Consider the following 15,863-nt stretch of genomic DNA (forward strand, 5'->3'; position numbering starts at 1 on the left):
TATTCTAAAGTCATTCGACTATCTTTGTAACCATTCAGTACATAGTGAAACACCACTCCCGTGGATGTAGGCCTTAGTGCCGAACCACGTAAATCTGTCTCATTTACATTTCAGCACCTTACATTCAGCGTTAAACTTCATATGTTTTACATTTATACTTGATTCTTGGTTTATTCCTTTATACGAATATTATTTATGATAATATTCGACTAGACAATGACAAGCCCGAAGGCTTCGAGTCGATGAATCGATATAATCATCCTCGTTACGCATACGACGTACAATTCTAGAATTAGGATGTATGCGAATATTGTTTGTGAACACGTGGATGGCTTCGTGATTTATGTGTTCACATTAATATAGTTAACCTCGTCTCTCAGTCTCTAATGCGGTTTGTTCCCGCTTACAACAATGCTCTTCAGAAGGGCAAAGAAACCTATGTGCTAAAGTATAAAAGGAGAACAGTGGCGATATAGGGAGAAGGACGGAATAGCTTACCACAAAGTTCAACGTCACGATGTCTTAGTGAGTTATTTGCTTCCTTCTATGAATCCAACTCTTTATTCAAGAAAGCAACTTCTTCCCTGGCTCGTTGGCGATCTCTTTCTACAATGCAAGATTCTTCCAGGTAAGCCAACAATCGTGCATAGCCACAGACAGACTCAGACGATAGTATACAGTGAAGTACACGACAAAGAGGACTATCACATACCAAAGTCATTAGGCCCCTATGTTGTTCAAGAGTCAGCAAAGTAGAGACATCCCTTTTCACTACAACATCCTATTGGGCGAAGGAATCTGAAGAAAGCTTAACCATTGCAGAGCATAAATTTGAAGATACAGGAAATGGATTGCCAGCTTCAAGGTATTCAAACAACTGAGACCATAAAAGAACTCTTCCCATTGGTCTTTGACTCACCTTGCACCTCCATATGTTTCTCCACAACGGTGACAGGCTTCTTGGCACCATCAACAATAGACTTCTCAGGAATAATGTTTTGAAGTGGAGGCATGATGTCCTCCTTTATTACAGCCGAGGCAGTAACAATGGTTATCTTCGTGGCTTCTTTATCGGAGACATCTCCTTCATCGTCCGCAATATCGATAATTATCTTGGTTTGTGACTTCTTCATAAGTTGCTTCACCAGACCTGGACCAGTATTCGCCTAAGGTATCGGACGACTCTTCTTCGCAGAAGGAGAAACAACAGCTGACCCGCTCGTACCATCCTTCGTTAACAAATTTGTCCAATTCAGCTAAAGAACAAAGGCGTGTATGGGAATACAAAAGGCAAATTAGGGTTCATTACCTTCTTGGGAAAACTCGTCTCCAGGGAAGGTGCTTGCTTGCGAGAAGCAGTAACTCGCCTTTTAACAATATCATGAATGATATCCTACAGCGGCGTTAATGAGTCAGAAAATGACGAGATTATAAAATAACTAGATGAGAAGCAAAGCGAGAAAGAAAAAAAGTTACCTTAGCTGGTTTTTCGGGCCAATGAAAAACCCAAAGGCATATTGGGGCAAGTGAGCATCTGTTTCAAGGGGATCGGTACGAGGATTGCCGTCAGAATTTCTTCCCCAAACCCAAGGACGGTTAAGAATTAAAGGAAATATTATCCAGGCCTCAGCGCTCGAGTTGCGAAGAAATTGGTTGGTATTATTTCCCTTAGGGTCGAGGTTGGGAAGCAAAAGTTTTTTACTCTCAGGAGAGTTCGTCCAGTTGAAGCAAACAACCCATCCTTGGCCCTCTCACCCGATAAGATTTGCATAATAATCAGTTAAGAAGCTAGCAGCAGTATAGTCAGAAGGTTCATACTCGTGTGACTTTTCAATCATGGTGGAAAAACCTCGCGACCGACCAACGAACTTGTTAAATCACCGAATAACATTACCACTCATCTAAAACGTACCTCTCTGGGGCTTCAAGTTAGTAAGCACCTCATAAAACAAAGGATTCTCAGGGCTATACAGAGGAATAAGAAATCTGGCTCTGAACTTCCCTGAAGAAATGATAACCATGTAAACATTCCATTCATCCCTCTCCACCCAATGTGTGCCCATAACAACGGCCCAATAATAACCTTTAGAAATGGTGAGTTTGAAACCTTGCTGCTCTAACTCTTGTGCAAAGGAATCAACATATTTCTAACCTTTTGAAGATTTTTTGAGAGCCATGGAAATGAGATCAAAAACCAAAAGTTATTAGGTAAAAAGCCGAGGCAAATCAGAAGAAGAAAAAGGGGAAATATCTAAACAGAAGAGGAGTTTTCACCAACTTTACCTTGAAATTAGAGCTTTATGAAGAGAAATGTCTTGATTAGGTAATGTAGAAGAACATAGGAGTAAAGAAAGTTGCAGAGTAACCCGCGGACGTAGGAAAAAAGAGAATGAAATTTCTTAGGGCAAAAACATTCTCTGTTAAGGGTATTTAAATCGTTGGAGACCGGAAGAGCCGATATAAGTTCATAAAGGTAATGGATTATGGGATCTGTCGGTTACTCACTAGAATTCCGGAGACATGGCGACGGTTACAATGACATACCAGCAGTTACGAAACTAAATAGTTCTTTTCCCATCCTACCCTCGTTTGGATGACAAGAGAAGAGTAAAAATGTATGGACAAAAAATCATACTGCCACATGAAAGCATCCTAGAACACAAATACATGAGACCTAAACTCTCGACATACACTAGAGGCAACACATTTCCCCCTTTCGAGATATCTACCCATTTCATAGGATCATAGCACGTGCTAAGCATTAGCAGAAGATCAACGATCAAATTTAAATTGGGTAGTTGGACACTAGATGAGCGAGCAGATAAGTCGAACGGTCAGTTGGACAGCCTGTAAATCTGACGGGACAGGTAGCTAGTTGTTATTAGATGAAGAGTGAGAGCGGCAACTCTAACTAAAACCAATCCAGCGAGATTGACCAGCAAATTCAGAAAAGACGAAGATAAACCCTTCATCAAGTAAGCTACAATTAAGGCTCTCGATGAGCAAAGTGAGTAAAATATTATGAGCTGTCGTATATTGTTGTATTTTGCCTACAAAAGGAACTGAGAACAGTGTGAGAGGGAAGGTTTTTTTAGAGAGTTCGTACTAGGCATATAGGGAGAGAGTTCTTCAATGTAAGTTAGCTTGTATTATACTGAGAACTTATGTTCGTCATCCATCATAGTGAAATCACCCCGGTGGACATATGTTTGAGCGCCGACCCACGTAAATTTCTTGAGTCTTACAACTATCTTACATACACTTTGACCTCTGAACTTAAACCCAGATATTTACTTGATATTCTTGATTCAGGTTGAGGTTAGATCTTTAGGCGTATTGTGGGTTTTCCAACGGTCACAAATATAAATCGTCGCCAAGATATGTAGTGCATATTATTTTTTTGTTATTATTTCAGAAAAAAATTGAATTCGAATACCATAACATTGTGGTTTTGATCATTGACGTGATGGTTGAGACAATAATAATACTACGTTGACCGTGAGAATCTCCCGGGAAAATATCCTCGAAAATACAACCTTAGGCCTAGCAAGAAAAAGCACGCGTCTCTTAAGGTTGTGTCCCCCGGATTGTCACTGGAAGATTCTCACCGTAAACTTAGACTTATTGTTGACACAATATGAATTGTGGGCGTTCTAACTGAGAAAATGTCATAGAAAATTCAGCCTAAGATCGGTTTGGGTCCTGATACTAATGCACTAAAGACACCAATTACTTTGTGGTTGGCACTTGGCATTTGTGGCAACACCATCATTTTACGGAACTGGAGCACTAAAAGAAAATCTACTCCAAAAAATGAAAAGAAAAATCTAGTGTTGTTTGAGGTGTCACTTGGTTGTCTCTCAGCTTATCTAGTTTCTGATAGAGCTATCATCATCTATCTGTACAGACAGTCTAGGTGTCATCTGATGCAAACCCCTGTCAACTATTGCAGACTTTATGAGGTGAATATAGCTTCAGGTATGTTTTGGCCATCTTCTGCCCAAAGCGTTCTTGTTCCATACCTTCCCAATGATCCAACAAGTAATCAAATTAGAAGCCTAGAATAAATTATATAATGGGCCTGTAAAATGAACGCTTATGATTAAAAGTGAAGTAGCGCCTTGTATTTGATCAAGAAAACGTGAAAATGATGAACAAGTAAAAACATGGAAAGGGTGAGAGGAAATTAGGGCAAATACTTCGCACCCAAAACCCCGCGTAGTAATGCTTCGCGCCACACCTTTTAACCATCGCAAATAACGTCCATAGAGTAATTCTCTCAAACAATCAAATTCTACACGTGTCGGTTCCTAATCTCCCCATCTATTTTTAGTATTTTACCTTTTTTTTTTACCCTCCAATTTCTTTTCTCATATACCCCTTTCTTCTCCATATCCCAAGATTTTGTCCATTTTCTTCTTTTCTCTCTCTACTTCCCATCTCTCTCTAGTTCTTGAATCTCCTCCTTTGGGTTTTCGATCGGGTTTTCACGGTCGAAGAGTGTTTTTAATGAGTAAATTGTTAATGAATTAGGTCGAATTCTCCTTTACAGGGTTTCGAATTCTAATCCAACAAGAAAAAACAATTCGATCGCTGTTTTCTTCTTCTTTTTCTTTCTCGATTAGGGTTTCGTCGATTCGTGATAATATTTCGAGGGTTTGATTTGATTCGTATAAAGGTTCGCTCTTGATTCTTTCTTCTTGAATTTGATTGTTTTTTTAGGTTATTAATGGAAATTGGTTAGGTTTTTGTTGATATTGGTATCGATTTGATTGATTTTTTGGCTTCTGGTGGTGGTGGGAGTTAAGGGGGATTGTTAAGTTTTCAAAAACAAGAAACTCAGTGAAAATTTTGGTGCTTTGTTTTTAATATGCTAACCGAAATCGAGGGTTATTCTTGTGATGTTTAAAATCTAGGGTTTTGATTTATTATTATATAGTGTGAGAAATATTCTATAATCTATATAGGATGACCTTGAATTTTTCAAGGCGGGTCTTTCCCAGTAAGCCATTGGAAGAGAATTCGGGGATTAAAATCGGTAATGGTTACGCTATGGATGGAGGATTTTCAGAGAAGAATGTGGGAGTAGATGGGTATGTACGAGCTCACCACTGTCATCATTATGCTTGGGATTTTCTTGGGAATTCTTTTGATTCTGGAAAAGATATAAGGGGTGGTGGGGACAGGGTGAATTCGCTTGATCGTGCTGACATTCTTGATATCTTACCTGCAGATCCTTTTGGCATGAGTGCAACTTTTACAGCAGCAATTACCGGATGGATCGAAGATTTTGAAACTTTCGAAACTGATAGTTTGAGTTTTATCTGGAATAGTGCTATGAAGATTCATTCGGATAATGAGGGGGGGATGATGAATGAGAGATTAAACAATTCATCTTGTAGATTTGGGGAGAGAACTGGGGAGGAGTTTTTGAGTTTGGACAATGGTGATACTCGGTTTGATAGCAATCATAGAGAAGCTGCTGGGGAGATTGCTAGTGCTATGGATATAGATGGAGGATGTCCTGAGGGTTTACTGTTTGCCCTTAGCTATCTGAATTCACAGGATCTTCTGTCTGTTGAAAGGGTCTGCAAATTATTGCGCTCAACTATTCAGGGTGATGCTCTTTTGTGGAGGGATATTCATATTGATCAGCCATTGAGTGAGCGGATTACAGACGATGGTCTTCTTCAACTAGCTAGCAGGGCTCAAGGAAGCTTGAGAACTCTGAGTCTGGTGAAATGTTCTAGGATAACAGATGATGGTCTGAAACGTGTGCTTGAAAGCAATCCAACATTAATCAAGGTTAGCATTTAAAACCTCTTTAGTCTGATATTGAAAATAGTTTGTGGCATTGGATCCTGTGTTAATGTTTCTGCATGCTCACTGTAGATTCTTAACTGTTAATGAAATTAGTTTTTGTGTTGCTTTACCTGGGCATCTGCTTCGGTTATTAATTGATGTATATGTACAAACTAGTCATTGTTGCTTGTTTATGTTGGCCATTTTGTTCCTTCAACTACGAGGTTGGTTTATTGGTGAGTTTGCAGAAGCTGACTTAGTCTTTTTGTCTCTGTAGCTGAATGTCCCAGGATGTACAAAACTAACCGTTGAGGGGATCGTGAAAAGCTTGAAGACTTTCAAGTCTACTAGTACACCAGGGATTAAACAGCTAAGAGTTGGTGGACGTTATGACGTGACACAGATACACTTCGAAGAGTTGATGTCCTTGATAGGTGCGGACGGTTGCAAAGAGAAGTCCAATGTTCTCAAGCCAAGGTTCTATGGTCAGTATTCCCTACCTTGTGATGATGATTGTGCCATGGATATTGAGGCTTGCCCGAAATGTCAGATGTTCCGGATGGTTTACGATTGTCCAGCAGAGAGCTGCCAAGGTAAAAAGATGGAATCTCAGTTATGCAGGGCATGTAAGTTTTGCATTTCACGGTGTTATCAATGTGGTCGGTGCATCAATGGCATCGAATATGAGGAAACATTTTGTTTAGAGCCGCTTTGCTCAGGTTGCTGGAAGCAGGTCATGAACTGCCAAGAGACCAGATACTGTCTTCGTCTTTTTGGCTAGGGGCATATATCAACAGCTTTAGTTTGGATAACAAAGCTCAAATGCAGTCATGTTTTTTTTTCTGTGCTTCCTAGTCAGCAGGTTATCGCTTCACGTTTTTGATAGATTTCAGCTGTAGAGTGTAGAAGATTAGTCTTACCTTGGGTAACCACTGGTTACTAATGGTTTGCTCGGAAGGCAATTGACTCAACAAAAATTATACAAAAAGTAAAAAGAAGAAAACAAAAATAAAAAATTGTACATACAGAAGTAAGCAAAACTTAGGGTGGTGTTGGGGGGAGAGGCATCACAATCTGGATCTCACAAGGAACTGACTTTTTAATCGTATTTCATTTGTTACGACACAAGAATTCTACTGGATCAGATGTTTTGGCAGTGGAGTTTGCAGATTTTTAACATCTAGTGAAATGGAAAAAAAAAAAGGAAAAAGAAGAAAGTTCTTTATAATTGAGATTGAATTTTGAATGTTGCTGGTCTGGAGGGGGCACATTTGTTCAGTAGCATGAAGTTACAAGGTTATATTAATTGAAAACAGAGAGGAGCAAAAATTCTGGGTGGCAATGGAAGATAGAAAAGGATTTGTATAGAGTACAACAAGTTACTCGCTAATAATGATACATCAAAATTGGCGAAAGATTACAAGTTGTTCGTTAAAAAAAATAAAAGAGCAAAACATGCCCTACTTTTTTGTGGCTATAGCTTGGCACTTATTCCAACATCTCACTTGAATCCACACTCTAGTTTTCTGTGCTTCGTTTCTGGTTTAGGCTCTTCAGGTTGGAGCTAATGCCTTTTTATGGCCACTGTTACTGTTGGAGTAGTTAATGTTGCTGCGATTGCGATGGTGCATGGTCAATGATGGCAACTCTGTTGTGGTGCAGATTAGAAGAGTGATTGGCATGAAGAATCCTTTTTGGCTAGTCAATAGCAGGTTTTCTCTGTACCTGTGCTCCAGGATTCACTAGGCCAGGGGTTTTATTAGATGGTCCATGCAATCTTGTATGCTCACACATATTTCACGTATCCAAGTTTGGAGTCATCGATTTCTGTGTCTTCTGTTTGCTGATTTTCTATCCTCGTACACGTTTCTGAAGTACTGAAGCAACATTAACTTTGGGAAAAGTGTCTTCTGGTTGTTCCCCTATACAGTGTTCTGATTGTTTTAGAATCCGCTTAGTAGATATTAACTAGGAGAGACTGAGTACCAGAGGGAGATAAGAGTACCAAAAAGACTGATCATGAAGTTAAGACAGATTTAGAAACAAGAAGACGTGTTCTTTCGATGATCAAGAACCGGGTAAGCTCAAATCAACAGTCTGATGTTTTATAATTTGTGCTTGCTATGCTATCTATTTTTTGATATTTTATGAACTATGAATTATAATGAGATATTTTAGTTTATCAATGCTACTGTGATTGTGATTCTAACTTTGCAATTGTATGTTTCTAATTGGGTGTTAGCCTAAACCACAGACGAAAAAATAAGTTAGTTGGGTTTTCTTTTAATGAAAGGATTCCTATTGCGTTAGTTGGTATAAGTTTGTTCGGTGCAAATCTTGGATTATTTTTCGGAATATAAACATGGACTGAGTTTTCTGTTTAGCTGTGGTCATGGCAAGTTTACTCTGTTTTATGTAGTTCAACTAGTCACATATTTGAGCAAAGGGGTTCAAGTCTATTTAAGGGCCAGCGAATCTAAGATACCGAGATGCAAGCACAAATATGATTCTTACTTCATACGAATGTATATGGTTTTGATGTCTAAGTTCAGGGCTTTATAGATCAATAGGGATTAGATGATGTGATTGGAAGTAGCCAGAAATGTGTAGAATATCCACTCTTCATTTAGCTTTTAGCCCATTAATTTTACTGATCAACAAATTTAGCTTTTAGTCCATTAATTTTACTGCTCAACAAATTGATAATGCATAATGTAATGATATAATATTGAGAAAAAGAACAGTTAGTGACAGTATAAAATCATGGTGCCAACTGTTCTTGCTTGAAATCCATATCGGAAAGCGGCACTTGACACATGAAAGACTAGAGTAACAGCTAACTACCTCGGGGAGCTAGGTTTCCTCCTTTCTGTCAAGTCTTGTATCAAATAATTGGATAACTGTGGATTTGAACTAGGAAACAATGTTGTGTGATTAAGTAATCTTAAATGGCCATGACTGAATCCCACGTTGTACGATGAGTCTGATTTGAATAAATGTAGGTAGATAAAGCGGATGTGTTGTTTGTCAATAGCTTTCGATAGAAATTTATAAAGGATCAAAATTCTTTAGCCTTTGTTGAAAGGAGTGTATTCACATCGTAAAGGTGTGATGCTTATTCTGCTTTTGGCTTTTAAATTTTAGATGTCCTTAGTTATGCTTCCCGGTGGTGAAGCATCTCTTTTGGTATGCAATAAATGACCAGAACTTATCTTCTAGAATTCCAAAAAAATGAACTAGGGTGTAGAAGAGGCTAGGAAACTTTAAGCTGAAACATATCTTGACCTGGACTAATTAGCATGGCTGGGAAAATTTTCAGAAAAGAGACAACCTTGTTATTGGTTATGCAAAGGGAGGATGTTTCAATTACTGGGGTATGCCTCGGAGGAGGTAGAAAGCAAAAGCAGCCGCAGCTGGTGTATACCTCGGAGGAAGTAGAAGCCAAAAGGCAGCAAAGCAGCTATAGCTGTTAAATCTGCAATGCATATGGCTCGGAGGAGGTAGAAAGCAAAAGCAACAGAGCAGCTACAGCTGATCTATACCTTGGAGGAGGTAGAAGGCAAAAGGCAGCAAAGCAGCTACAGCTGTTAATTGTGCAATGTGGATTCTGCATCCAGGTGAAACATAGAAGGGGACTGCCCGAAAGTGCTAAATTTTTTGTATGGTGATGAAGAGTAGCAGTATTTGATGATAGGGTAAATTAGTGCTTGATGAAATGGAAGACATAGTTATAAACAGCTCTGCACAAAAAGTGTTTATGTTTCGGTCCTGTTTACCTAAACAGGGGCACCTTGTTCTTGTCAGGGGTTTAGGTGTTTTGACAACCCCTAGGTTATGGAAATGCAGTTTCCTCAACATAATAAACACACTTTCATTTTTCTTAAGATTACTATTTGGATGAGTACTTCAACCTTGGTTTTTATTTGGTAGGGGGTTTATGGAGGGACAAAATCCAACGAAAAATATTTTTTAGGGTAGTTGTTTTAGATTCCCCGTGGGTTATATCCCATTGGGTCTAACCTACGGGATAGACCATGGTATAACCCACGGCCAACGTAGAGTTACTCATATGTAGACCGATGAACCATAGAAGAAAAAAGAGCAAGACCCTCTTTTCTCCTACTGCAAAAGAGGCAGTTGAGTATTTACAGTTGAATACTTGTGAACTACAACACCAAAGTTGAATTCGTTGGGGGAACCTTGTACAGTAAATTCTTGTTTCGCCCTTGCATTATTTGAAAAAACATAATTTACAGTTGCATCTTTTTCTACCGACTTCAATTTTGAACAATAAGGATCATTGCTGCACCTTTCCTGCCAATTATATGAGTCAGGGAGTCCAACGGAGACTTGCGAATCAACACATTTGATAAGCCACTGGAACACTCAATAATAATGCCTATTTTCCAATGGCTAGTTTTCCATCCTATAAATAACATATTCCTTCAAACGCTTAATTCACGTCAAAATTCAATTTTCTCTTAAATTTTCTCCACTAGTTTTTAGGCTAATTCAATTGAAATGTTTGAAACTGCGTCTCAGGTTTCTTCTGAAGCCGAGGAAAGACTATTCAATAACGCATTGAATGGAAATTAGTCTACTGAAGATAATTAACCAGAAAATAACCGAAAATATTCTCAAAATATGCATTAAAGTACCTAGATTCGGTTTTACTATTTCCAATTAATGTTAACCAACATTTCCGAAAACTCTCATAGAAAAACTTCTATTATTAGTCTGACACATTAACTAAGAATATTTTCCAGAGTGACTGACACATATGCTTTTAGACCCCCATTTGGCATAAATCTATCTCCAACAGTAGGATCCTACAAACTAGGAGGGACCAATTACTAAATATGAAGGTGTTCAAGAAAGTGCTATCTACACCTCCGGTTCCACCTCCGGTTCCACCTCCACGTCCTTTTTTCTCCATTTTTTTTTATTTTAAAAATTAATTTAAATTAGAGAAAAAAAATCAATAAAAAGAAGAAAACATAAATTTGTTATCTCCTATGTTTCTTTTTGTTCTTCTTTTCTTCTCCGTTCCCGTACAGTAATTCCTCTGCAAAGCTGGGGTTTTGCACACATTTTTTTTTGCAAAGCTACGGATTTGCGCACGATATCGGTACGTTTTTTGATTGATAATTTCTACTTCAATCATGGAGATTGGAGATTAAATGTGAAATTTTAATTCACTCACATGAAATAGACTTTTTAGGCTTCTCAATTATTTCAATTGAGGATTAGTGATTGTCTTAGACACACCCATCTGCTTACAATTAAGATTCACAGTAATCAGAAAGCAAGGTTGGAATTTGTATTAGAAAGCTATACCTTCTTCCCATCCAACTTGGATGTTTTGGTTTTATGTTGAGTTATAGTCTATGTCTAATCTAAACGGAAGCTTTACCGATTCCCAATTGCTTAGATTTAATGCAGAACTAAAAAGAACTGAATAAGACAACTACAATTGCAGTATTAAAGATTTTTATTTTCTAGTGTTTGGGACCTTTGGGTTCTTATTTGATTCTTTGGGAGGATTTTTATTTGTTTTTTTTTTGATTGAGAGCTTTTGCTTTTGTTAGATTTTGATATTAAAATTGCTACTGCCCACTTTCAATTGAACTATTTCTAGGCTTCGGGCTCTGTAAATTTGTTAGTATAGCTACAGGTCATTTCTTTTCTCAAGTAGAGACTCCAAATTGAAACCCAATTCTTAGACAACAAATTCAAAATACCTTCATAATCTGGGAATTCATTTGTTGTAAATCTTTGCTTTATCATCATATGCTTGATTGTTGTCTTAAATTCTCTGTCTAGTCCAAATGTAAATTGTGTTGGGTGCAATAATCAAAAACAAGGAAAAATCAAATAAGCAAAAGTTATTGATACTTGGCTCCTTTATAATGGAAGTGATCGATTTGATGAAACGAATGAGCTCCCTATATCTCCGCAACAGCAAGAAGGCAAAACTTTGGAAAAACAGAGTGAGTCACGTGTTCAACACGTTGCCCTTAAGACATTAGCGCCCGGCCACACTCAAGAGTGATGCTATAGCCCTCACAGGACGGATATCTCCAGGATAAAACATCCTAATACACCTACTACTAGCATATGTAGTAGATGCTCAACTTGAGCTTGGCAACTCCGAAAAAACCATAAAGGAAAATCTCGAACGCTTGAGACAACAATATAAAATATTTTTTTCCCTTGGGGGTCCCTCTAAATATAGAGCAACCCCTTTCTCATAGATTTTACAAAAATAGTGAATTTGTTTATGTAATTGACAAATACAACTTAAAAAGAAAAACTCCCCGATGTGGGACTAAAAGGTTTATATAGTTTCTTAAAACTACTAAAAATTGGAAACTCCACGATGTGGGACTAAAAAGTTTCATTCACAAAATAAAACAATAAATTATAATTTTTTATTAAAACTTTAAAAAATTATTTTTTTATTAATCGTTTTCCAACAATCCACCACATGAATGAAAACTCAATAAAACATGAAAACACAGATAGATCTTGGTAAATCAACATCCCAACCTCACGATCCAAACAGACTGATCGTGCAAGTGTTGAAATCATACTAGTCATTTCTACGTCCTCTCCCTCACAAAAAAGTGTATTGACCCCAGGGTCATACTATGGATTGCATAAATCATAATAGTATTGAGAGCTTTCATCTTTAGTTCTCACATGGTGAGACTATAGGTATCTTTCACCAAAGTGAAAAAGCATGAACTAGTGAACCCTTAGTGACCTTTAGGTCCTAAGTTCCAGTAATACCAAAACCATCAAAACGAAAATCACATAAAAAGCGCAGGAAATACCATTTTAGGCAGAGGTGTCCATGAGGTCTTGAACCTTTGCTTAGTGAGATATTACCGGAATTACTTGCTAGAGACATTGAACTATGTCTTGAACTGCTAGCATTTGATGTAACTCGTGATAACAACCACGGGTGATATCTCCAAGATTGCTGCCAAGCTCGTGCCGTTTTGTCCAATTTGGCTCTGGACATATCATGTTTCTCAGAATGCTCTAGAGAATCAAAGCTCATATTCTCATAGGACGCGGCCCACTTCCTCATTCAGATAGGTGAGTTTCCATAAAGAGTGTTACTTCCACACCCCACTTCAATCTTAAATTGAAACTATAGAACTCATTAAGACTTCTTAAAAGTCATCCTTCACATGCAGTCACACTATCACGTCTAGACCATAGGGAAGGGACAGAGAATAAAATTCTCTGATAGTGTTTACCTTTACCCACCACAAATTAGTTGTCTCATTCGAAACCTTGATCTTGGGATCTCCAGTCAGCAAGGTTGAAATCCTTCATGGAAAGTTTAATTTATGAGCTTAAGCCCCTTCCCCCTCGATGCATTTCTAACTATCTCTTGGGATAAACCTTTCGTTAAAGATTGCGCGATATTCTCCTTGGACTTTATCCAATCAATGGAAATAACGCCGATTGAGATTAGTTATTTTCAGCTTTAGCTATTATATCTTGGCTAACACAATGTATAAATATAGCTGGCACAGGCTTATGCCAGAGAGGAATGTCTTCTAAAAACATCTTAGGCACTCAGCCCCATCTCGTGCTTTATCTAACTCAATACTCTCAGATTCCATAATGAATTGAGCAATATATGTTTGTTTGTAAATCTTCCAAAAACAAACCCTGTTGCTAGAGTGAAACATATCCACTCGTAGACTTAGACTCCTCTGAGTCAACTATCCAGTATACATCACAAAGTCCCTCAAGGACAACAAGATACCTTTGATAAATCAAATAAAAGTTAATAGAGTATTTTAGGTACCATAATACTCTACTCAGTGCATCTGAATGCTATTGCTCTGGACTATAATTATATCTACTTAACTTACTCACAATATAGGCAATGTCTGGACTCTTACAGTTCATTAAATTCATCAGACATCCTATAACTCTTGAGTATTCAAGTTAAGATACTCCATTACCCTTTTTTCTTGAGTCTACAAGAATAATCGTACGGAGTACAAGAAGGCTTACAATCACACTGATTGTATATCTTAAGCACAAATTCAAAATAATGAGAATGACTAAGACTACATATGTTATATTATTTTCTAATCCTCATCCCTAAGATTACATCAACAGGGCCTAAGTCTTTCAAGTCAATGTTCTCATTCAGCGCATGTTTTTAGTGGAATTAATCACATTTATGTTTGTATCAAGTATAAGCATATCATCAACATACAAGCATACAATCACACATGCATCCTTAACAAGTTACTTGTAAATATACTTGTCAGATTCATTAACTTAAATCCACTATACATTATCACATGATCAAATTTTCCATGTCACTATTTACGTGCTTATTTTATAAACCATACAAAATTTTGTTCAACTTACAAACTTTGTCATCATAACCTTTCACTACAAAGTCCTCAGGTTGGTCTATGTAAATTTCTTTATCTAATTCACGATTTTAGAAAAGGTGTCTTAACATCCATCTGATGTATCTCTAATTTGTTTATGACAGCAATAATAATTAGCATCTCAACGTAAGTAAATCTCGTCACATGTGAATAAGAATCAAGGAAATATACACCTTCTTTTAGTTTATAGCCTTTAGATACCAACTTAGCCTAATATTTTTCTACAGTTCCATATACCAAATGTTTCCTCTTAAAGACTCATTTACATCTCATGGTCTTACTCTCTGGAGGTAAACTATAAACCTCCCAAGTTAGGTTCCGACGGACTGAGTCCATTTCACTAAATGAAGCTTCTTACCAGAATGGGGTTTCAGTAGATATCAAGGCTTCTTTACAAGTCCAGGGCTTAGACTACGCTAGGCATGTTATGAAGTCGGCTTCATAAGAAGTCTCAATTCTAATTTTTTCACTTCTCTTAGGCTCAACCTTAACTTCATCTTCATTTAAGATAAGTTCTGACTATTTGAAAATAAATCTAGGGGATCAACAACACATCTCTAATGAGGTACAGGTTTAAGAATAAACACAAAGAACTAAGCATCCCTAGATTATGTAATAGTATTCACAACAAAGTCAGAAAAATCACACCAAAAGTATGAAAAATCAGAACACACAACCAAAAATCTATATGTAGAAGTATACTCAGCATACCTTATATGAAGACACAATCACCATTTTTGGTTTCTATCTAGTTCTTCTAGGAAGAGGAATGACAATTTTAGTCAAACACCCCCACACTTTGACATATTCATAAGAAGGTCATCTACCTTTCCATAAATCATATGGAGTTTTATCTGATCCTTAAGGGTACTATATTCAGGATATACTAGTTAAGAGGACTTCCTCCTCCCACAAGACCGCAGGTAATCCTGAACTAATCAACATGGTAATTATGATCTCCTTAAGGATACAATTAATATGTTCAAGGCTTCTAATTGGTTATCAACTTCAAGTTTATACATCTTAAGGCTTCTAAGGCATCATCCTTATCCCTAAGCAATTATACAAGATAGTACCTCGTACAATCATCTACGGAAGTTATAAACCATCTTTTACCATAGTGGTTTTGGGTTGAACTCATGTCAACTAGGTCTAACTTAATTAATTCTAAGGGATTAGAATTACTATGAACATTTGTGCTAAAAGATTTTATAGCATGTTCATTTCACTTTTGTGTTCAAGATACAAACTAAATTTGGGTACGAAGCCTATGCTAGGCAGTTTATACATTAACTTATAATTTTACGGTTCCAAGTCTACCATGCAAAACATTAAAAGACACACAAAAGAAAGCACAAGAATCAACTATGTTCACTTCATAAGATTTTCCTTCAAACTTATATAGACCCTAAGTCCTATAACTGTTGCCTAAAAAATCAATACCCTTAGTTATAACAAGTTTTCCACATTTAAATAAGATCTTCAATCTTTTACCATCTTCAAGAGAACAAGATACAATATTATTTCATATGCTCGGAACATGAAAACTTCATTCAGTGTGAGAATATTACAGATATGAGCTTATGCTCGACCTTTCCCTTTTATGCAACCTCTGCCGCAGATGAGTTA

At 37.3% G+C, this 15,863-nt stretch overlaps 1 protein-coding gene and 1 long non-coding RNA gene across 3 annotated transcripts; one reads left to right on the forward strand and one right to left on the reverse strand.

Moving 5' to 3' along the window:
- Nucleotides 1–752: 752 nt before the first annotated feature.
- Nucleotides 753–2,066, reverse strand: LOC113303470. Its single transcript, XR_003337530.1, has 3 exons — nt 1,477–2,066; nt 1,310–1,393; nt 753–1,229 (listed from the first exon to the last, which is right to left on the reverse strand). It is a non-coding gene; the product is annotated as an uncharacterized LOC113303470 (long non-coding RNA).
- A 2,330-nt stretch (nt 2,067–4,396) lies between these two features.
- LOC113302645 (F-box protein SKIP14-like) lies at nt 4,397–7,041 on the forward strand. Of its 2 annotated transcripts, XM_026551587.1 has the most exons (3): nt 4,397–5,093; nt 5,234–5,805; nt 6,080–7,041. In XM_026551587.1, the coding sequence occupies exons 1-3, from the start codon at nt 5,090–5,092 to the stop codon at nt 6,581–6,583; spliced, it is 1,080 nt and encodes a 359-aa protein (XP_026407372.1). In that variant the 5' UTR covers nt 4,397–5,089; the 3' UTR covers nt 6,584–7,041. The 2 variants fall into 2 exon arrangements, with proteins under 2 accessions (XP_026407372.1, XP_026407371.1); XM_026551586.1 differs by having other exon boundaries at nt 4,397–5,805.
- The last annotated feature ends 8,822 nt before the right edge of the window (nt 7,042–15,863 follow it).

Source organism: Papaver somniferum, chromosome 8 (assembly GCF_003573695.1).
Source record: "Papaver somniferum cultivar HN1 chromosome 8, ASM357369v1, whole genome shotgun sequence".
In the NCBI taxonomy this organism is placed as follows: Eukaryota; Viridiplantae; Streptophyta; class Magnoliopsida; order Ranunculales; family Papaveraceae; genus Papaver; species Papaver somniferum.

Coding starts and splice junctions, on each gene's coding strand:
- LOC113302645 (XM_026551586.1), top strand. CDS start 4,969: ATGACCTTGAATTTTTCAAGGCGGGTCTTTCCCAGTAAGCCATTGGAA. Junction 5,806..6,079: donor GCAATCCAACATTAATCAAG/GTTAGCATTTAA, acceptor TTGTCTCTGTAG/CTGAATGTCCCAGGATGTAC.